General features: G+C 39.9%; 1 protein-coding gene across 4 annotated transcripts in view; it reads left to right on the top strand.

The window, feature by feature from the left end:
• Positions 1 to 6,676: 6,676 nt before the first annotated feature.
• The window catches only part of DDX6 (DEAD-box helicase 6), a 31,283-nt gene continuing 14,409 nt past the window's right edge, over positions 6,677 to 23,550 (top strand). Inside the window, exons 1-7 of one of the 4 annotated variants that reach the window (XM_070473495.1) lie at positions 6,677 to 6,842; positions 7,047 to 7,235; positions 10,294 to 10,763; positions 13,324 to 13,387; positions 14,281 to 14,385; positions 21,652 to 21,781; positions 22,824 to 22,970. In XM_070473495.1, the coding sequence (XP_070329596.1) occupies positions 10,564 to 10,763; positions 13,324 to 13,387; positions 14,281 to 14,385; positions 21,652 to 21,781; positions 22,824 to 22,970 (646 nt within the window). In that variant the 5' untranslated portion in view covers positions 6,677 to 6,842; positions 7,047 to 7,235; positions 10,294 to 10,563. The other 3 variants (XM_020871967.2, XM_020871965.2, XM_020871964.2) reach the window with 3 other exon arrangements.

Raw genomic sequence — 23,550 nt, forward strand, 5'->3', positions numbered from 1 at the left:
GAAAGACCAAAAAAAAAAAAAATCTCAAGTAGAGTCTAACCTCAGCATAATCTGAAGGTCTGTAGGACCAGCCTCACATTCATGGGGTTTAGAGTGAGGAGGTTCTAGAGGCTCCCTACTTAGTGTGAAAAGAAAGGAGGGGATTTAAATTTTATTCTGTAGGTAATAAAGAATCATTAAAGAGACTTGAACAGAATAGTGATGTGACTGGAAAAATTACCCTGGTGTTAGTGTATAAGGTGGGTTAGCAAGGGAAAGGGGTTAAAGCAAGAAATCCAGGGAGCTATTGAAATAATCCAAGCAAGAGGAAAGAGTCCTGGATTGGGACAGTGGCAATAATAATGGAAGAGGAGAGATGGAAGTGATACCCCAGAACAAGAACAGGTAGGATTTCATAACTGGATGATGTAACCTGGCATAGTGTCAGTCCTGAGGTAAATGCTAGCTCCTCCCTCCTCTCACTCAGGTAATGGAAGTGAGGAAGACTATTTTTGTTTGTTGTTTATAATCAAGAAAAACCTGGGCAGGACACAGGTTCAAGTTAAGAGGAAGAACCACGGTCCAGTGCTTAAGATTGAGCTCCCAAAGCAGGGGACCTAGGTTTGATCCCTGATCAGGGAACTAGATCCCACATGCTGCAACTAAGAGTTCACATGCTGCAACTAAGACCCAGTGCAGCCAAATAAATAAGTTTATTTTTAAAAATGAAGGTGGTTACCATTGGTATATTTTATTTTTAAAGGGATAGATGTGAAGGGGGGTTCCCTGGTGGCTTAGTGGTGAATTCACCTAACAATGCAAGAGAGGCAGGTTCAATTTCTGGATCGGGAAGATTCCCTAGAGAAGGAAATGGCAACCCACTCCAGTATTCTTGCCTGGGGAATCCCATGGACAGAGGAGCCTGGCGGGCTATAGTCCCTGGGGTCACAAGAGAGTAGGATGCAACTGAGCAACTAAATAGCAAAAACAACAAAGATGTGAAAGTTAAGAGTCTAGAGATAGGAAAATGTGATACTTTATCCTCCAAGACGGAATCAACAGAAGTCTGTTGTGGGAGGTGGAAAGTTAATGAAGCTTCTATGGAACATCTTTGATTTTAAGGTGGGCTTATGAATAGAAGAAAAAGTTTAGAATGCTGCTGCAGGAAAAAACAGTGATTCTCACCCTTGACTGTACATTATACTCTTCCTGGGAACTTTCAAGCAAAAAATTATACTGGACCCCCTGCCCCAAGGGTTCTGATTTAATTCCTCTGGATGGGACCCGGGCACCCATGTTTTCAAAAGTGCTTGTGTTGACACTAATGATTAGTTCCGATTGCAAACTACCAGAGAGAGTTTCTAGGGCCTCAGAAAGGGCTCAGCTGAGGTGTGGAAGCAAGAATTTGTTGTTGAGTCAATTAGCTTGGTTTCAGGGCTCTCTCTAGCACCAACATTCCCTGAGCAGAAGCTGTGAAATCAGAACATGGCTCTTGTTTACTGAGTTTGGTAAACCACTAAGCTGAAGGAGAATAGAGGCGGGGAAAAGAACAGATTGGCCCACCACAGATTGCCTAATCTGACAGAAAAAGCTGAGGTTCAGATGAAAGTCGATAAACCAATAATAGCAACACCGCATGATTGGTTTTTGAGTGCTATCTACCCACTACAAAAATAAAGCAACTTATACAAATTCTTTGGAAAAGGAAATGGCAATCCACTCCAGCATGCTTGCCTGGAAAATCCCACAGACAGAGGAGCCTGGTGGACTACAGTCCATGGGGTCGCAAAGAGTGGGACACAACTCAGCACAGCACAGCACACGCAAATTCTCATTTAGTCTCACAGAGCTCTAGGTCCTAGGACTTCCCAGGCGGTTCAGTGGTAAAGAATCCACCTGCCAAAGCGGGAGATGCAAGAGACATGGTTTCAGTCCCTGGGTCGGGAAGATCCTCTGGAGTAGAAAATGGCAACCCATTCCATTATTCTTGCCTGGGAAATCCCATGGACTGAGGAGCCTGGTAGGCTACAGTCCCTGGGGTCACAAAGAGCCAGACACGACTGAGCACTCACCACAGTTCTAAGTCCTATTTTCCCCATTTTATAATTGGGGAAAGTGAAGCTCTGATGTTAAGAAAGTTTCCCAAGTTTATGCAGTTAACAAGTGGCACAATCGGAATTTGAACCCAGATCTGACTGACTCTAGAACCTGAGCTCTGATTGCGCAGGAAGTAGAAAGGAGGGAAGATAGGAGCCTGTGGGAATCTACTGGTTTGAATGGGTTTGAGACTGGCCCTGAGGAAAGGAGATGAGAGGATTTCTGAGGGAAACAACGGAAGGTGAGGGAATGGGTCCTAAGGAGACCAGAGCAACAGAGGCATTGGAGGGACAGTGGGAAATCAGACTGGAGAGGCACACTGACAGGCCTAATCTTCCAAGAGAATGTAGACGCCATGTGGTGAGAAGGTACTGGGAGATAGTAAGGGGTTATTCACCAGGCTTCCCCTGCAGCTCAGTGACAAAGAATCCACCTGCAATACAGGAGTCGCAGGTTTGATCCCTGGGTCAGAAAGATCCCCTGGAAGAGGGCATGGCAACCCATGCCAGTATTCTTGCCTGGAGAGCCCCACGGACAGAGAAGCCTGGTGGGCTACAGCCTATAGGGTCGCAAAGAGTCAGACACTACCAAAGCGACTGGGCACGCACACATGCATGCAAGGGGTTATTCAGGAGGTGGATGACATGATAAAGTAAAACTTTAAAATTCATCAAGCAGGTAAAGAGCTAGGAAGTTCACTGAGGAAACCTCTGCACAGAAATACTTTTTATTCCTTTGTTCCCCATCTTGTCCTGGAAGCCACAGATGTGACTTCAACCACACGTGGTATGCAGGGCTGCAGACTGCCCAGGCCTCAGCTCTAAGCTATCTTCCCAGGACGCATACCTAAGATCATAGTTCTATTTTCAAGGATCAATAGAAGGCTCTGCAAATTGACTAGTGGCAGGAAATCAGGCCCAGGCACTTTGTCATGATTGTTACTACTGTGGCAGAGAGGTTACTCAGAAATATAAGGTTGTTACAAGGTCCTGGGTACAAAGGAGGCACCTGCACATAGCAACAATTCCACAGGATTGCCAGGGTCCCCACCAACATCACTGGTTAGCAACTGCCCCAGGCTAACTCAGAAAGTACCGGAGAACACCAAGGCATCATAGATTGGGACAATGCCAGTTCTTTCTCAATCTGAGTAAACCAAATTAAATTTATACCTAAAGAATCAGTTTCCAGATTTCAGCATCTTTCCAGTCACACATTATTTTCAAATTAATGAAAGTTAAAATTGCTGGTGTCTAAGTAAAGAAAACTGAAGAGGCAAAATTTACAGCTAGAGTTCTCTGAGTGATGACCAGAACATAAATAATCCTGGGACCTGAAGAGGTCTGAAGACACCTCAGATGAGTTGAGCTAGCTGGTTGTGGTACCCAGGAAAGGGGGAGATGTTATGTGTCAAAAGGAATAAAATTCTGCAGACCAAACATGGTAGTTTAGGGGAAAGGTGTTTAAGGCACTCACTTTCCTCCTTGTTTGTAATACTGCTTTCCTACTTTTCAACTTGGGTTTACTCTGAAAGTGGAACATTTATTCCAACAAAATGTGTCCAGTGCTCTCTCATTGATTAAAGATGTCTGCTTTATATGCATTAACTTCAGTGTAGTACTTGTACCAGGGCTTACCTGGTAAGTAAGTAGTAAAGTAAGTCAGTAGTAAAGAATCTACCTGCCAAAGGAAACATGGTTCAATCCTTAGATCGGGAAGATCTCCTGGAGGAGGAAATGGCAACCCACTCCAGTGTTCTTGCCTGGAAAGTCCCATGGACTGAGGAGCCCGGCTGGCTATAGTCCATAGGGCTGCAAAGACTCAGACATGAATAAGTACCCATGGCACGCAATACTTGCACTTCTCTGAGGCTATCTTTGCTAAGCTCTAGGCAGGCTTACACTACTTCATTTTCTTCTGGTGTATAAATTAAAGAGGCAAATTTTACCAGTTCTAAGTCCAAAGAAAATGGTACTTGACTCTTTGGGTTCATTAGCCTTGGTTCATTAGTCTTGGTTAGTAATTATTCGATGTTTCTCAAGCAAATTTGGAAAAGAACTTTGTTGAACTTTCTTTTGGAAAATCAGAACATTTTAATGCAAATCGTGAAGGAGGGAAAATGCTGTACTAGAAAGCTTAGCCAGGTGTGATATAGTTATTTTCTTGAGGCTGTGGTGTGGGTGAACCTTTTTACTTCTAGGTAATGAATACATTTGCTTATTGTTTGAGTTTTTAAAAAAACCATCATGCTTCCTTAAAAAAATCTTACAGAAAGCAAAAGTATGAAATCCATTTTAGCTGTTGAAAGCATTTGGGTTTTTAAGATGGTATCACAGATGTATATACTCCAGGTTTAAATTATAGAATTCTAGGTTCTAAATATTATAAATTGTAGTTGAAATTTTTTGTCTAGTTATTTTTCAGTAAATAGCCAAGGACAGGATGCGAAGCTGGCAAACAGTATTTCTGGGAGGGCCCATTACTATGATTGAATTTCAGGTAGTATTTTTCAGTTGCATCTCATTCTTTTTTTTTTTCTTATACACATACGCAAAAATCCTGTTGTTTTAAACGGAGATACTGAAAACCTCAATTCTATTTGTGACTTTTTCTTTTTTTAAGATATCTTTCCTACAGACAGATTTTCTAGGAGCCAGCCAACAATCCAGGCCTAACACTTCAGCTTACAGCTTCATAGTTGACAAAAAGTAGGGGGAAGTGAGAGTGACTAAAAACAAAATAAAAATGACCAATACATTTTGGAAAACACTTTATTAGGTGACCTCACTAGGGATAGCACACCCTCCGTAAACCATATTTACCACAGATCCCCCATTATACTCAATAAAGCCAAAGGGTTGGATTTATGTAATATTTTTAAATATAAATTTTATAATGTGTGTGAGGTGTCATCTTTTCTATCATTGTTGTTAATCTGTTTGAACTAGGGAGAGAAAAAAAGATAATCAGTAAAACTGAACCGAGAAAAGATCTAAGGTTTCATAATTTAATTCTATACCATCCATACTTCTCACAGAGAACTGAAAAGCGCTGACATAAATAACTCAGATGGAAGGAGATCTTATAAAAACATCATGCAGAATCTTTAAAGGTGTTAGCCCTGGCAGGATTCCTAGGTGAGAACAGGCAGCTATTTCATGTTCTACTCTTGGTTGCCTTCTCACTTTTGGTTTTTGTCATGACCTCAGCCAGGCCCCCTTTGAAGATAAGAAATTTATTTGTGAACACAAACCCCTTTCCTTCGGCTAGTCTCATTTTTTGAGAGGTCTAGGGAAAGAGACCCGAGTAGGCTGTGGCCTGTTTTAAATCCCTAGGCTCCTCTCCCTCCTACTCACTTCTTGTCCTCCTCCACTTCACATTCCTGCTACATGGCAAGACAGTGGAGCCTCAGACCTCAACATTTTACTAAACAACCACTTAGCCATTCTCTCTCCGGTGTGGACACAAGATGCTGGTTATTTCCTTTAGATGAGTGGGTTTTTTAAAAGCTGGGTGGGCGACCACATGCTACAAATTTAGAATTAAAAAAAAAAACAAAACTGTTAAAGGACCCTTAAAAAAAAATCTCAAAACAGCCTTTTCACATTTCTCTAACACCTCTTCTTTGGCTGTGTGGAAATAAGACCACCAAATGAGAACAGGTTATTTACTCAAAGCTTGCTACACTAAGAGAGCCAGCCACCTTCACTTAGCTGGGGACTCACACTCCGACAGTTAAAAATAAGGGGGAGGGTGGGGGTGGGTGAGGAGGCTTCAGGGTTTGCTCTGATTGGAAGTTAACTCGGGGAAGCTGGAGGCGGGCTAACTAGAAGCGGGGAGTCTAACGTGATTGGTTTAGGGGAACATATTTGGCTTTCTCTGATTGGTCCAGAGTTGGAAACACGGGCAAAAATTAGGCAAGCTGGCAGTCAATGACCGAGTCTGGCTCATTCTGAGCTGATCACTGCAGAGGTTGCGGTTTGGCTTCGCGTGGTTGCAGGAGAGGTTGTGGGTCGGAGTTCTGTTGTCAACCTATGGTCTGGTCATTCCCCGGTATATTGTCTCTCAGTTGAGTGAGACCCAGGTTTTTATTTTCATTTGACCTAGCTAACTTGCTAGCTTCCGATTTTTGTTTTACCTGAAACAAGACTGCATTCCTGTTATTTCTGTTAAGGATAAACGGAGACATTACAATATGAAAAGTTATTATGGGAACAAATACATAAAATCTTTCTCATGAGGATCAGGCTGGGGAAAGAATCGCGCTTGGTCTTCTAGTTCATTTCCGTACAGAATCCTATTCCCATCATAACTTGACTCTAGCAGCGTTTCCTTCCTTCTGGGGAGGCTCGGCTTCCCTGGTTCCCTCTCTTTGAGGATTGCCCTTTAGGGCCCAGAAAGCGGGGATCGCTGCTCTAGTCTCCCACTTCCCTCTCCGAAGCTCGCTTTCTGGGTTCCTGCCCCGGTCGCACCCCAGCTACCCAGCACCCCACCCCCGCCCAACTCTCCCTACAGCCTTCTCCACCCCCGCCCCCGCACGCCCGCTCGCGCACAGCGCCCCCTGGCCCCCGCCCCGCGCTCTCCCCGGGGTTCTCCCTGCTGCACCCGTCCCGGCCGGTCCCCTTTCCTGTCCCCACACCCGGGTTCGTGCCGGCGCCTCCGGACCACTGGTTCCGCGCGTTCCTGGATGGAGGCGCGCCCCGGAGGGGCTCGGACGCAGCCCCCTTGGACCTGCAGCAGCCTCCCTGGCCCGCGGGAGATGGCAGGTCAGCTCTCTCGTCCCCGAATCGCTACCGGGTCCTTAGTCAGGAATAAGCAGATCCTCCTCGGGTCCCAAGCCCTCGACTTCCACTTTGGGGGGGAACTCTTCCCACCCACCATTCCCGGATCATTTCTCCTTAGCTGTGGAAAAGGCAGTCCTCCTCTTTGAAGGGACCCATATTTCCCTTTCAACTTCCCCTCCATTTCAGCCCCCGCAGGCTCCCCGTCGGTGGAAAAACACTGCCCTCCATTTTCTCCTGAGGAAGGCTCCTCGGCCCGGATTTCTCCTGACGCGAAGCAACGGAGGCCGAGGAGCCGCGACGGGTGCAGCGGCGGCAGCTGGGCGCTCGCCATCTTGCGCGGAGGAGGAGCCGCGGCGGCCGCCATGCGGAGAACGGGTGGGGGGGACGGTCGACGACGGAGGGGGCGGGGGAGCCGAGTTAGCTCAGCCCGGGCGGCGGCTTCGGCGGCGCCTTGAGAGCGGGCAGCGGCGGAGGTAGGGCTGGACGGCCGGGGAAGCGAGCGAGCGGGCGGGCGAAGGCAGGCCGGCCTGAGCTGCCCCCAGAGCGGGAGCGGGAGCGGGGGCGGGGGCGGGGCGGGGGCGGGAGGAGGCCGAAGCGAGGGGCCGGGTGGGGGCGGGCGGAGGTTTCCGAGGAGGAAGGAGCCGCCGCCATTTTGGGAGCTTCGAGTCAACAATAAAGGACCGAGGGTGCCGAGCGGGAGTGGCCTCGGTGGTAGGACTCGGGCCTGAGCCGCGGGGAGTGGGGTGAGGTGGGGGGGTGGCGGTCGGCCGTGTCGCGGGGGCTGCAGGAAGCCCCCAGGCTGGCGTGGGGGGCGCTCTGAGGCGGAGGCCTGAGGCCTGGCCGGGCCTTGGGGAGGAAGGCGGGCGGCGGGCGCCAGCTGTGGGGTGGGAGCGCCGGGCGGAGTAGCATAGAGCAGTGTTGTGCCCGGAGGGGTCCGGAGGAAGAGCGGGAGAATTCCTCAAAGCTTTGTGGGTGACGAGGGAGGGTGGGACCGTAGGGGGCGGCAAGGACTTAAGGAGATGGTGGAGGTTATAGGGTACGAGGCGGCCCTATAGGGGGCGGCAGGGATATGCTGTAGCGGAGGGCTCGGTTTGGAAGAGGACCGGCTGCTTGACGAGTAAGGCCTTGCAGGTCGGTAACGGGGGATTATGGAGCCCCCGAATCTCGGAGGAAAGAAGGGGGCTGTCTGACTTAAATGATTCTCTTTTGGGGGAGTCCCTATTGTTTCCTAGCTGTGGAGCCCGTTCTCTGCTCTTGTTGCGCAGATACGATTACAGGGCCTCAACCCTTTTGTGTTTATGGGCCCAGGGAGCTGACTTGGAGTGTGTAGGGGATTTGGAGGGGGGTTTGAAGGAGGGGGGAACAAGAAATTATTTGCTTGCAAATCAAAATCATTTCCTTCTTTCCTTTATTACTCACTCCCCTTTCTCTTCCTCAGTCCCCTTTCCCCTTCAAAATAGAAGAGTCACTCCAACTTGCAACCGAGCTTAGAGAAACTGCGCTGCATTTGCAAACAAAAGGTCTTTTTGGAGATGACGAGACTGTTTTGGGTGTGAAACTGTCAATCGCTAACTACAGTCTGGGAAGTGCCGTAATTAACTCCGCTAGTGTTCCCTCCCAGCTAGTCTCTGTTTCGTTCGTATTTTTGAAAATGTAGAAATACAACATGGAAATCTAAATTGGGAAGGGGTAGGAGGAATATTTCTTCTCCTGAGACGTAAAGCTGCAGTGCAGGTTGTAGGTTAATGAAGAGGGGAGCAGTTCTCACATAGTCACATTTTGGCTCTAGGGAGATAACGAGGTCTTGTGTGCATGATGGACAGTAATGCTACCATTTAATCTTTACAAGTTGCCCTCTTCATCCTCTTAGTGCTTTGCAAATAAGTAATCTTTGGGTGTGAAATAGGTGATATCGCTGATCATAATATAAACCTGTCAATACAGGAAACCACCTACTACCTTGAACTGAAATTAGGTGGCTGTTAACTACTCAAGAGGTCAGTCAGTTTCTGGATAACTTCAAAATATACAGTTTTTGAGCAACTTTATTTTCAATTTAAAAAAAGACATCAAAGAGAATTTAAAATTTGTATTGTTTGAGAAGCTTTGTTGTATTTCAGAAGGAACAGTAATTAATTGGCTGCTGTATTTTCGGTAAGAAATGTAAAGGTGTTAACACACCAGAGTAGACCTTTATTTCCTCCCACCCGAGGTTGTGAAATTTAGGTCTTTTTAAAAAAAATAATTTTATTTGTGGAATAATTTTAAAAATAACGTAATCAGTACTCTGGGTGTCCTAGAAAGTTGGATTAAAGTTAGTAATGTCTTTAGCAGATTTGTGTTTTGTTTTGTTTTTTTTTTTTTAAAGTACAGGTAATTTCCTCATTGGAAAAGACCTTAGTGCTGGGAAAAATTGAGGGCAGGAGGAGAAGGGGGCAACAGAGGGTGAGGTGGTTGGATAGCATCACCATTTTTAATGGACACGAGTTTGAACAAACTCGGAGATAGTGAAGGACAGGGAAACCTGGCATGCTGCAGTCCATGGGATCCGTGGGTCACAGAGAGTTGAGTGAGACTTTGTGACTGAATAACAATTTCCTTTTTGTGAGTTGGTTTTTTTTTTTTTTTTAATTAAAAAATTGCTATTTCAAGTTGGGACATACCTTTGAAAAGTGTTATATTTTTAAATGTAACAGTTCTGTAGTAGTCAGACTTAATTAAGGTAGCTAAAGGTTTTCTTGGCTGTTTTTTGAACAGAAGATTTTGACATGTAGATGTATTTATGTCCCTTGACTGCTTTAGTTATTGTTTTAAAGGGCAAAAACTTAGGGGGGAAAAGAAAATATAGTTTTCTTCAAGTTTAACTTCTTTGGTTGAAATTCATAAGGGCGTACATGATGCTATGCAGAGTGAAATCAAAAGCTCAACTCTTCAAGGATTCTCAGTTGTCAGAAATAGGGAAAAAAAAAGAATGAATTGTTTTGCCTTGTTCTTTTGTAGATTTACATTAATTAAGTTGTGCCATTCTTCATTGAGTTGTGATGCAATTGAATGTAATGAATCATTGACTTCTAGAGGTGGCAGGGACTATAGAGAATTCCTCGGGGAGGAAACTGAAGGGAAGAGATTATCATCTGACAGCTAATGCTAATTTAATCACAGTATTGTTTTACCTGATATATTCTGGGTTGCTTTGAAGTGACAATTTAAAATGAGATCTGTCTTAGTGCAGGTTTGGTTTTTGAAGCAGTTCATTTTTTCCCCCCTCTTTCCTATCCTGGGTAGTGATTTGATCTACATGCAGCTGTATTCTTAATTCTTTAAAAGAAGAGAGTGCTTCTAAAGGAGTTCTTCAAATGGAAGCAACAAAGGGGTTTTCTTTTCCTTCAAAATTTACTGTGTTTGCTGATTTAACTTTTTTTCTTTGTTTCAGATTGAAGTGAGATTCAGATACATAACTCAACCTTGTTAGAGGGCTTTTTTTAAAAAAAAGAATTGATTCCTGCATGAGAGCAAGTTACTGCTGCTTACCGTTCAGAGACTTACAGGTGCTTGCCTGCATTGCAATAAAGGACTCATATATTGAGCAAGACTTATATTTATCTCTTCGTTTTGGAGAGCCTAATAAACTGTTATTACAGTTTCTCTACTGACTTTCAAAAGTTTTGAAGTTTGAAAGAGACATCTTTAAAGTTAATACAGCATGAGCACGGCCAGAACAGAGAACCCTGTTATAATGGGTCTGTCCAGTCAAAATGGTCAGCTGAGGGGCCCTGTGAAGCCCAGTGGTGGCCCCGGAGGAGGGGGCACACAGACTCAGCAACAGATGAACCAGCTGAAAAACACCAACACAATCAATAATGGCACTCAGCAGCAAGCACAGAGTATGACCACCACTATTAAGTAAGTGTTAGAATAAATAATAAACACACTTGGGGGACCAAGGAGGTATGTTTTGCTACTTTGTTGTTGACTATGTATACCATTTTAGTTTAACCATTTTGATTGTGAATAGAGGACAGATGACTGTTTATGGTCAATAGGTATTTGTGATAGAAGAATGTATCTCTGTCATAATTAATTCAGGTTTGTTAAGTAACAAACATAGGCACAGATAATATATATTACTTTTGCATAGAGTATTTTTTGAAACTTTTCTGGCTTTCATAATGTGCTCAGATTCATCTTGTTTTTGCCAGTATGGCTTTTTTCCTAGTGTGATAACTTGACTTTATCCTAGTTTGAATGGCAGTTAAAGCTAATCTTAAAGACTTGTCCAGCTTTCTGAACTTAAAAAGTACTCAGAAAATTTATCCATAACTTTTTTTTTAGTCTATGACACTTTGCTTTTCTGTCCTATTTTATTTATTTTTAAAATACACTTTCTCCTTTTACACATACGCAAAATAACAAGCAGTTTATATCATAGGGAACTCAGGACTTTGAGCTCTTTGGAACACATCTCTGAATAGTCCCAAACCTCTTTGAAGACTTTTAAAAACTAAGAGCCTTATTTTACTGTGGAATATTTTTCTTTTAAATTTGAAAGCGTGTAGGCTGTCACCTTGAAGTGTACACTTTTTAAAGTATGTGAATGGTAACTATGATTCCAAAGAATCAGTTTAATAGAAAATTAAGAATCTTGACCCATTTGATATTTGTCTTTGTTAAGAATCTAGCTGTGTAAGTTGATTTAACCTCTAGAAATATGATGAAACTCAAAAAGTATATGTGTTTTATTACAATCTAAGTCTTTTCTATGCTTAAAAGAAGCATTTACTAAAGAAAAATAGCCCAAATTTTCAACAGAATTCATTTGGTCACTGGGAGAATTGGCATTAATGCATATTATTTTTGAGGTGAATAATTAGTATAGAAATAAAAAATTTTTCTAAATTGCAGTTTGTCTTGACAAAATATGAGTAGACTAGCAACATTTAGTCTACTTTTAATTGGAAACATAAAGCTGCATTATTCCATTTTGAGAGCATTTTATACTTAAACTCAGATTTGAGACTGTAGTGAATTTTGCCTTTTTTTTTTTTTTCTTTTCCTAGATAAATCGGTTTTTTTTTCAGTTCTGTGACTCTTTAAATTTCAGTTGAAATAAGTATCTCTTCTGTGAAGACTCCTAGATCCCATGTCTCAGAGATGGTTAATACCTGTCTCTGTTAGTTAATCTCTCATTAAAAAAATTTTTTTAAACTTTCTAAGATGATAAATTTTTTTCTGGGCAGATTTTCTGTTGTATCGTCTGCATCTTTATCCACTGTTTAGTGGATTTGACAGTGTGACAAGCTGGCCTACTAGGATGTTCAGCTGACAGTGCTCAGAAACTGTGATGTGGTGTTATAGACGGGGGTGAAAGGCTTTAGAACTCTTGGATTTGGTGGCAGATAGTTTCCTGTGATAGGGTATCTTGGATTATGTGGGATGAAGCTTTAAGATAAGCTTATCTTCCTAAATGAATGCTCGAGATGTTGGGGGGGGGCTCTAATTATGAGTTGTTATCATTAAATCAGTGAAAACTTAAGACAGTTGAAAGCATTGTCTGCTTTATTGACAGTCTTTTTTTCTGTTAGATGCTTTGAATATTATATTACTTGAAGTTTTTACATGACCAAAAAGAAAATTTTTTGTTTTCTTTGTTATTTTCTTTCATGGTTTCAAGCATCCCCATTAAGAAAGATTGAGAGATGTTTTTTTATTAACAGCTAATTTTTCCAGGCACTGTGCTGAGTGCTTTATAGAAGCTATTTTATATAGTTTTTATCTCATTTTATATATGAGAGAATAGAGATTTAGAAAAGTGACTGTTGCAGGGTCACAGAACTGATATGTAGAAGAGTCAAGGCTTGAACTGAAGTCTGAAACTTTATAGATTCTTTGGTTTTAACTAGCCACCAGGAGCTACAAAATCAGATGCCTATAGGGGACTGCCAGATGAGAGGGGACTTGACCTATTTAAAGGCATCAGGTACTTGATTTTAAACTCCAGTTACTAATGCCTGTCAAACTGTTGCTCTGCAGAAATTTGGAACCAGTGTTGCTGCTAAAGCTCCCCCCCCCCCCCAAGAAAATCCAGAATCAACTTTATACAAAATCTAGTTTTTTAATGTTGGCAACTTTAAGTAGTACTATTTAGGTCAGACAAAGCACACGGATTACCAGTTTTGAAAACAGTTGAACTGTATACAACATGCTTCTCTTAAAGAGGATGGATATCTTTTTCTCTTATAGTCTTGATTTTTTTTTAAGTTCTCCCTGGATTGTTGTGCTTTGTAAGAAAGAGTATTTTTTCTGGAGTTGCTTATCTATGTTGTTAACCTGTATTCTTAAGTAAATGGCAATATATTAAATTTGGTGTGCTTTTTAGAAATTATTATCAAGATGAATTACCTTTGTATTTTAGAGTAGTAATGCTGTGAACTCTGATACTTCAATTTTACTGTATTCTCTCTAGACCTGGTGATGACTGGAAAAAGACTTTAAAACTCCCTCCAAAGGATCTAAGAATCAAAACTTCGGTAAGTTGGTTATAGAATTCAAGTGGAAGACAAAATGATGTGGAAACTTAAAAGTGAAGTAGTTACTTGATGATGACAGTAGGCACTGTATGTTTACTCTTAAGTAAGATTAAGTGGTTGAAATTGTATAGCTTATATATGATTAATTGCCAAAAATTTCCACTATTTGGAGGAATTGGTAATAATGTGTATCCATATTAAATATTGTGTTTATACATATGTGTATCTTATCTCACTTGTTGAACATTTATAGTTTTCATGGCATTTTCTCAAAATTCTCTTTTGTTTCCAGAAGCACAGTAAGATTCAGGTTAGGTTTTATCCACATTTTATGAATGGAAAAACTGAAGTTGAGAGGTTAGTTCTCTTAGCCCAGCAGTGTCAACCAAGGGTGATTTTTGTTCCCCTCAGAAGCATTTAGCAATAAGTTATCACAGCTGAGGGTATGCTACAGGACAGCCCCCTTAGAGCAAAGAATTTTCTGGCCCAAATGTCAATGGTGCTGGGCTTGAAAAACTCTGGTTTAGACTAGGATGTTTGTAGGCAGTGCATGGTAGAACTAGGTTTTGACTTTACATCTTGTGGTTTGCAGTTCACAGCATGGTGCTTAATATAGAAATAACAGTATTCCATCACTCCTTAGAAGAAAATGACCACAGGGTGGCTGGTCTTTCCCCAAAACATAGCTTTTAAATGGCTTATTTGTGTTAGAGTGGCTGTTTTTCAAAAATAGTTGAACTGTAGATTAGGATAGAGAACTAATGTGCATATATTGATACTTTAAATGGGATAAAGAATTGGTCTCTCAGACACTTTCTTAAACATGGTAATTACTAAAGGAACACAGTTGTACTTCATTCTTTGATGTTGTCCGTTTGTTTTTGTTTGACCAGGATGTGACCTCCACAAAAGGAAATGAGTTTGAAGATTACTGTTTGAAACGGGAGTTGCTGATGGGAATTTTCGAAATGGGCTGGGAAAAGCCATCTCCTATTCAGGTATATTTCCCCTTTTTACCTTCTATGTAATGTTATGAGTTAAGTGTTAAATACTTTTTGATGGTTTAGTGAACCAGTATTGCTTTCCAGTGTGTGTGCACATGTATATATGCTTGTACATGAACACACACTTTCTGAACCTTAAAAGGGTAAGTTACAAAATCATGGCACTTTGTCTCTAAATGTTTCACTGTATGTTTCCTAAGAACAGGGATATTCTCTTGAATAAGCATAGTACAGTTATGTTCAGTCAGTTTAATGCAGTATTTCTAACTCATCTATCATTTGTAGTCTGATTTTTAATTGGGCCCCAAATTTTGTCTTAAAGCATTTTTTTTCTTCGTGCAGGACCCATCCTAGGATCAGATATTGCATGTAATTGTTATATCTCTTTTAGTAGTGAGTTTTTCCCTACTCTTGTTTTTTTTTTTTTTTTTTTTTGTCTTTTATGACATTGACATGTTAAAAATAGAGCTCCCTTCCTTTTTTTATTCCAGTAGAACATTTTTCATTTTGAGTTTGTCTCCTGTTTCCATGTGATTTGATTCAAGTTATACATTCTTAACCAGAATACTGCAGAAGTCACTTTCGGAGATACAGTGTTCATTTATTCCAAGGGTGATTTTAATTTTGATTACCCTTTCAAAATGGTATCTTGATTTTTATACTACATAATTCCTGCTCTACCCTCTCCCCTTGAAACTAACTAACAGTCTACGGGGAGCATTTAAGGCAATGCCGATAAACTATTCATCAAAATTTCCCCCTAATTCCTCCTTGATGTATCTGTATTATCAGTGTAACTTATAAATTCCTTTTTTACTAAATGGTATTTTTGTGCTTGAATTGTCCCATATTTGGCTAATGTGAGCTCCTTCAAGCCAGTTCCTTTGTTTTTGTAATGTGCCTCTTTCATTTTTTTCCTCTGATAAACTATTTTGTAAAGCAGTTTTAAGTTTATAGCAATTGAGCATAAGAGATTTTTCATAAATCCCTGCCGAAATTCATGCATAGGTTCCCTGATATCAGCATTACCCACAAGAGCAGTTTTTGTTAAAACTGATGAACCTGTGTTGACATACTATCACCTAAAGTCTGTAGTTTACGATAGGGTTCATTCTTGTTATTGTGCATTCTGTGGGTTTGAATAAATGTATAATGACATGTATCCACCATTATAGTATCATACAGAGTAGTGTCACTGAACTCTGTGCTCTCTATCTTTTTACCTTTCCCTCCCCCTTCATTTTTCTTGAGCACTTCCTTTTTGGTGGTATTATCATGATGCCAAGCTTACCGGGACAGCTACGCTTCCCCAGCCTCAGAATCAGCTGTTTCTCCAAAGAACTCGGATTCCAGTTAGTTGGCAATAGTATTAGAGACCAAGATCTAAACACTAGGTACACTCTTTTCAGTGGAAAGAGCAAGGAAATATATGTATATATACACACACGTATGCAGACCTATATACAAATTTGATGTGTCTTTTGTCTTCACATAAGTTGAAGCTGTCAAATCCAAGCTGTACTCAGGACAAACTCTGTGACATCATTGAGCACTTTTTCATTGAACAAGCATGTATCAAGTGACCTAGAAAGTGTTAGACCCTGAGGGTGTTATGATGAACAAGATAAATAGGGTTCCTGCACTCAGTCTGATGGAAAGGACTGCTAATTATACAGGTAATTTCCGTGTAATATAATGGGCACATATATGTAGACATTAGGAGAAAATGGAACAACTTGGAAGAAATGATCCATGTTCCAAGTGGAGAACTAGAATAGTGATTGCCTAGGAATGAGAGTGCCTTTGTGGACAAGCTGGAAGAATTTTGTTGTGGTTGGAGAAAGTGTGAAGATAAAGTTATACCTCATCAGGCAGTCTGAGTGCAGAGACCAAAAATATTTAGGAATTTACTTTTTTATAATGTAGTTCATGCTAGTCTGTTTTATCTATAGGAATGAAGAGTTTTATGGGTGCTTTTCTACTGAATCATTCCACTTTGTAACTCTATACTTAGCAAGGTGTGTAGCAGGAAATATCCCCTCAGTTGTATTGTTTTGATGAAATTATGATTAACAGATGTCTGTAGGTGAACTTGGTCTAGAGAACTGTTTGAGAGTACTAGCTTTACATTCAGATTGCCCAGGTTGAATCCAGCTCTGCTCCTTTCCAAGTTGATTATTTGAGATGTCTCTAAGCCTCAACTTTATGGCCTATAAAGTTGATACAGCAGTGTATACCATAGAGTTGTTGTAAAGATTAAGTGAGGTAACTCATGTTAGTATCCTTAGTACAGTGGCTATTAAGTGATAAATGCTCAATAAATATTATGGGTTTTTAATTTATGTAGTAATTTTATCAAAAAATATGGTTCATTTAGCAGGCTTAATTCTTAATGGACCCTTAATGTCTCATGTTTCACACCTTTGTATTAAAATTTTAAATTCACTTTGTTATTTGCATCCTTAGTTGGGTATAGCATATAGGCAAGTAACTCCCCAGCCACTTAGCCAGTCTACCATATGGCTTTTTCTGTAAAGTAGAAATGATCTCCCTCACAGAGTTTTTTTTTTTTTTGTGAGGATCAAATATAATGTACAGACATACCTCGTTTTACTGTGCTTTGCTTTATTATACTGCATTTGTCTTTTTGTTTGCTTTTTAAACAAATTAAAGGTTTGTGGCAACCCTGTGTTGTCAGATAACGGCTAGTATTTTTAAAGTATTTTTAGATTAAGGTATGTATGTTGTTTTTTTACACAATGATACTGCACACTGAATAGACTATAGTATAAATGTAATTTTTGTATGCACTGGGAAACAAAAATATTTGTGTGACTCACTTGATTGCAGTGATAGAAATGAATCTGTAGTGCTTCAAAGTTTATTTTGAAATAGCAAGCACAGTATGAATGTAAGGTATTACATATACCTGAGACTGCCGTTCACATTGGCTTTTCCTGTAGTATTGCTTTGTCTGAAAATCCATGGAAAATATAAGATAACATGTTTCTTAGACTCGGTGTAACAAACCATAAATATTAGCACTTCAAAAATAGGTTCTCTAGTGAAATCCAGCCTCATGACTGGCATTCTTCTACTGTTTTTATCTACCTTTTCTCCTTACTTATTTTCTTGTCATTGTTTTCTCCCCCCACCCCCCCCCGCCCCCAAATGTGTCTGTTGTCTTGTATAGTACTTAGTTTTACTGTGTTATCCGGCATTTTTTTCTCCTCCAAATATAAAAGCCTCTTGATGGGTGTCACCTCCATTAGAGATGAAACTTGGTTGCACTTAGGCTATGGTATAAGATGGTGGGAAAATTAGGCACTTAAAATCTTCTTTTGAGAGGATATAATTTTACACTGACAAACTGGAACCACAGACACTACAGATTGATTCCACACATCTTTCTTTGGTACAGCCATCTGTGACTCTAGTTCTAGGTCTGAATGCTATGCACAGTAACATAACCATGCCATTCTAAAGGCATAGCTACAGGCTTTTTTGGGGTACCTAAGAGTCTACTGTTTTACTCTGCTTAACATTGCAAAACCTTATATTAACTTGGAGATGATTGAAAGATGACAACTCTTGCTGTTTCCAGACGTTAGACACAACTTTTGAGGACTTTATAGATAAGAAGGTGATGGAATAGCAGGTAGTTAATTATTGAGAGAAAAACGAAAGTTAACTTTCTGTTGGCAACCAGATTTCATATCAAGTTGGGAATCTGAAGTTATTTTGAGGAATTATTTCATTAACCAAATCTAATTAGTCATTGGTCAAATTTATAGTTAAGAATGAGAACATTCTTCATTCTTTTGTAATTCATTCCTCCTGCTAACACGAATTTACTATGGCTAAAAGAATTGTTTTCCTAAATTCTCAAAAAGGCTTTAAATGCATGTCTTCATTGGATACTATGGTAAAACTGGAGTGTGTTCCTTAGACTGGAGATACTATTTTTGAAATTACTGTCTTCCATCTCCTTTTTTTTCTAGGGAGCAGTAGATACCTTAATCATAACTGCCTCCACAGTATCCGTTTTGTTCTCCCTGAAATTAAGATTTAAGTTCAACTGACCCTAGGAATTAAAAAGCAGTTGCTGTCTTCATTTGTCTGCGGAAGTTGGAAAAGGCCCTGATGCTGGGAAGGCTTGAGGGCAGAAAGAGAAGGGGGTGTCAAGAGGATGAGATGGCCAGATGGCATCACTGATGCAGTGGACGTGAGCTCTGGCAAGCTTAGGGAGATGGTGAGGGGCAGGGAGGCCTGGTGTGCCGCGCTCAGTGGGGTCACAGAGTCGAACAGGACTGGTGGCTGAACAACAGCAAAGAAAGGGAAATGGATACTAGGGTTATTAAAACACAATAAATACATATTGGCTCAGTCCCCAGACCTTAGAGTGCAATTGGAACATGGACTTTGGAGAGCTAAAGTGGCAGAATCAGACATACCTTTAAGTTCGTGGGATTGTTTTTGAGTGTTTGGTTTTTGTGTTCTGGTGGTGTTTTGTTTGCTTGTTTTTTGCCTTAGGGTATAGATCACAGAGATACAGTTTACACATTTTAAGTAATGCAGTTCAGTGGGTTTTTTTTTTAATATATTCATAGTTCTGCAGCCAATTACTACAATTAGTTTTAGAACATTTTCACCAAAAAGAAACTTAGTAGTTACCCTTCTTCCCCTAGCTCTAACCACTAATCTACTTTGTGTCTGTATGGATTGACCTATTCTAGACAATTTGATGTAAATGGGATCATAAAGTATATGCTCTTTGTGACTTAGCTGTGGCTTTTTGAATTAGCATATTTTTAGGATTCATCCATATTGTAGCATGTGTCAGTACTTATTCCTTTCTGTTGCTGAGTAGTATTCCACTGTATAGCTGTACCACATTTGGTTTATCCATTCCTCATTTGGTAGGGTTGTTTCCACTGTTAGCTATTATGAATAATGCTTTTTTGAACACTGATGTATATAGAATTTTTTGTGGGGGTATTTTCATATCTCTTGGAGTAGAATTCCTAGAATTCTACTAGGAGTAGAATTGCTGGTTCATATGGTAATTTTTTATCTTTTTGAGGAACTGCCAGACTATTTTCCAAAATGGGCTGTATATTCTACTTAGTAGTATATGAGGTTCCAGTTTCTCTTACTTGCAGAACTAAGTTCAAATCCTGATTCTAGCATTTCTTGCTTAGTCACCTTGTGCAAAACAATCTTGAGGATCTATTTTGCCATTTGTAAGACAAAAAGTAACCTAACTTGAAAGGATATAATTAACATTAAGTAAGTGTAGTACCCATCACAGTAAGTTTTTAAAATTTTTAGCTTCCTTCCTCCTTTCTCTTCTCCCTGGCAGTTCCCCATGACTTCTCTTGAGTTTCAAAGCTTTCTGAATCTGACTTGAATTTTCTCACTTCATATTGTTTAATCTTCCTAGCAAACAGTGGTAAGAGACAGTGTGAATATACTGAATTCTCTGACTGCTAATCATAATAGCCACCATATGAGACAAAGTACAGTGCATCTTAACTTACAGGCTAGCTAGCTCACGTTACAAAGCCCTGTTCTTAAATAGTTTCTGTTTTTGTAGAACATAAGTCCTGTCAAAGAGCAGAGAAATAGAAGTCAGTGGCCTTTAAGTCACAGTGTAGACCCCAAAAAGGAATTAGGATACCCCCAATCTAATTCTATTCTGTCTCAATTCATTGAGATATCTTATCCTTTTAAAGGATCTGACTCAGGAAGTTACTGAGAGACTAAAGTCTTTTTCTGCTGTCGAACTGAGTGGTATACTGGTAACCTGTTTAAAAACCATAATAGAGAATGAACCCATGTGATAATTGGCCTTTGGGACAACTGAAAATTAATAGACTTGACTCAGAGTTATGGCTCAAAGGATAAAGAATCTCCCTGCAAAGCAGGAGCTGTAGGAGACATGGATCCCTGGGTCAGGGTACCCTGGAGAAGGAAATGGCACCCCCACTCCAGTATTCTTGCTTGAAAAATCCTGTGGACACAGGAGCCTGGCGGGCTACAGTCCACAGTGTCATAAAGAGTCATACGCGACTGAGTAACTACACACATGGGCTCAAGCAAGGAAGGATTTAAGACCAGAGGGGCAAACCAAGGTTTTCTTCTTTATCCTGCTTCACCCTACGTAGTAAGCAGACTGTTTAATGCTGGCTGTTGGAGTAAGATAACAGTGTTATTATCACTGAACTATTTTCACAGTTGTTCTGGCAGCAATGTTAGTTATTCTGATTATATGGAACTCGTCTGACCCCTGTGATTGGGGTTCTAAAATAAGTGTCATGATAGGAAATGAAAGTCATGACGCTGATTGATGACTTTGGTATTTCTCCAGTAACAGTTTTAAATTGCTAGAGATATTTGTTTTGGTCATTAGCTCAAGCATAGAAAAAACTAATTATAGTGATTGTGAGTATTTTTCCTAATTTATTTTTCTAATTTTCTAGTTGTAGAAATTAGTTTTAGAAATAGAAGTGTTCTACTTCCTCTGTTCATACCTGTTTTACCTTTTTTAATTTCTCTCTGTATATATGTGTTTAATATTTAGTAATTGTTGAAAATCCTTCGCTGTTGTCTAGGAAATTTGCCCTAATAAGAAATACTATCTTCTGCAAAACACTCATGTGTGAAGCACACATGAGTAAGCCAAATTTGAAAACGAGAAGTTAGGGCACATCTCAGGACAGAAGTTGGCTTCGAGACAGACATTGGTCATTATGTAATACAATTAAAAAAAAAGATAGGACCCAAGACTAAACTTTTCCAGCTGAGTCCTATTTATGTAGGAATAAAATTGTCCAACCTATAATTTTTTATGGTGGTCAGGTTGGTTTACTAGTCTCAGAATATCATATAGTCCTTCTTTGGAATATTGTTTGTGCTGTTTTTTCTTCCAGTTTTTAATTGTGAAATGTCCTTTGCTTTTTTTCCTCTGTGTTTATTGTGTCAGCCCAAGTTCCTCCTCTTTCTCTGTTGTTGATGCTCACACATACAAACTCAAAGATTTTTATTACTAAATTTAGTATGTATTTTATGAATAGTTCTGATAAATGTCAGTTGATACTAATGGTGATGTTGACTGGTCCTGCTAATTTATTTGTTCTTTACTTTTGTAAAATACTTCAATATCAAGGAACTTTGTATACTTTCAGTGTGTTTTAGAGAAGAACTCGCCTATGTACTGTGTTTATTCACAAGTAATATGCATTGTTTGATCTCTTCTAGGAGGAGAGCATTCCCATTGCTTTATCTGGTAGGGATATTTTAGCTAGAGCAAAAAACGGAACAGGCAAGAGCGGTGCCTACCTCATTCCCTTACTTGAACGGCTAGACCTGAAGAAGGACAATATACAAGGTTGGTTGTTCAAACCATAAATGGTGATTTAAATCTTGGATATGTATAGAAGATATTACCATCTTTTCTCAGGTGAAACTTAAATCATCTGAAATAAGTATTTACCCTTTTCACAGCTTTTGGCCTGGTTGTCTCGTAAAAATGATTCCTAACTTTTTAAAAAGAGATTTCTAGTTTTTAAGGTTCTTTTGCATATTATACAGTTACAACAACATTCCAGTGAGATAGGCAAAATAAGAATTATTGTCCTATAGATAGGGAAAATAAATTATCTGAAATAGATACTTAAAACTACGGAACTAGAACGTTTCTTGTGACAGCTGTGTCTGCAGAGTTCCTTGTCAAAGCAGGAACTTCTTTTCTCTGAAGCCTTGTGGCTTGGGGGTTTTAAAATCTAAAGCAGTAGGGAAGAAACACGTTTCCATAGCTGTACCCAAAGTAAGCTAATAGATCTATGTTTTCACCTTGAAAGCTTTTTCTAAAATTTTCAGGTTTTTTTCTCCCCATGTTTTCTTGATCTATAATAATTATTTCTGCCATCTTCCTATTATGTTCATATGATATAAATAGAACTGGGCAGCAGGAGTTTCCTTTTTGGGCATTTTGACTAGTGATCTCTTACTAAAAGATTAATAAATTTTGAGCTAATAATTGCCAACTCAAAGGACCCTTTAAGGCTTTGTAACCAGGAAGAGTAGAATAGTACAGCATTGTTACTGAGGAAAAGTCTAAATCTGGTACACTACTTTTCTGGGTGCCTGATGTCCTCTGCCAGCGTTCAGAAGTTGTTTTGTGGAGTTTGCTCAGCGTTCAAATGTTCTTTCGATGAATTTGTGGGGAAGAAAGTGGTCTCCCCGTCCTTTTCCTCCGCCATCTTAGCTCCTTCTCTTTCTGGGGCACTATATTATAAGGTTATTTTTTTGAAATTTATTCATTTGAATGTCTTGATTACAAGGGGCAATATTTCTGTAGCTTCTTAAACTCTTAATATATGGCTTTTTTTTTTCTCCCCTCCTTTTTTCTGTTTGTTGATATTTTCCAGCAATGGTGATTGTTCCCACTAGAGAACTTGCTCTACAGGTCAGTCAAATTTGCATCCAGGTCAGCAAACACATGGGAGGGGCCAAAGTGATGGCAACCACAGGAGGAACCAATTTACGGGATGACATAATGAGGCTTGATGATACAGGTAGGAAATGATTGGATATAAGCTGGCTTGCTCTCTGTAATTTGACACACAAGCGTTTCCTTTCAGTAGTTTATTAAAATTGTTTTTAAAATAGGGAACAAACATTGCAGTAGAAAAATAAGGAAATGACCATTTCAGTCAAGAAGAAAAAAATTAGTCATTGAAAGGATATTTAACCTTACTATTAATTTTTTAAATTGCATATAAAAACAGTAAAGTGATATACCTATCTGATTGACAAAATTAATTAAGATTGGAAAGGCTAATTAGTAACCAGTAATATGCATTTGTGAAGAAATTTGTTGTCTTGCAACATGGGGGTATAGATTGATACAATCTCTATGGTGGGAAATTTGGTGTTGTGTTTCAAAATTATAAATGTATGTTTTTAACAGTCTTTTTTTTTTTTGAAGAAATAATTGGACAAATGCAAAGTTGTTTACTACAGTGTGGTTTGTAGTACTGAAAAACTGAACGACCTAAATATCAGGGAAATTTGGCTAAATATATTGGGATATAGACTGAATGGAATGCCACACAGCCATTAAAGAGTGCAGCTGGTCTGTATTAATTTTCTTGA

Source organism: Odocoileus virginianus, chromosome 10 (genome assembly GCF_023699985.2).
Source record: "Odocoileus virginianus isolate 20LAN1187 ecotype Illinois chromosome 10, Ovbor_1.2, whole genome shotgun sequence".
NCBI classification, from domain to species: domain Eukaryota; kingdom Metazoa; phylum Chordata; class Mammalia; order Artiodactyla; family Cervidae; genus Odocoileus; species Odocoileus virginianus.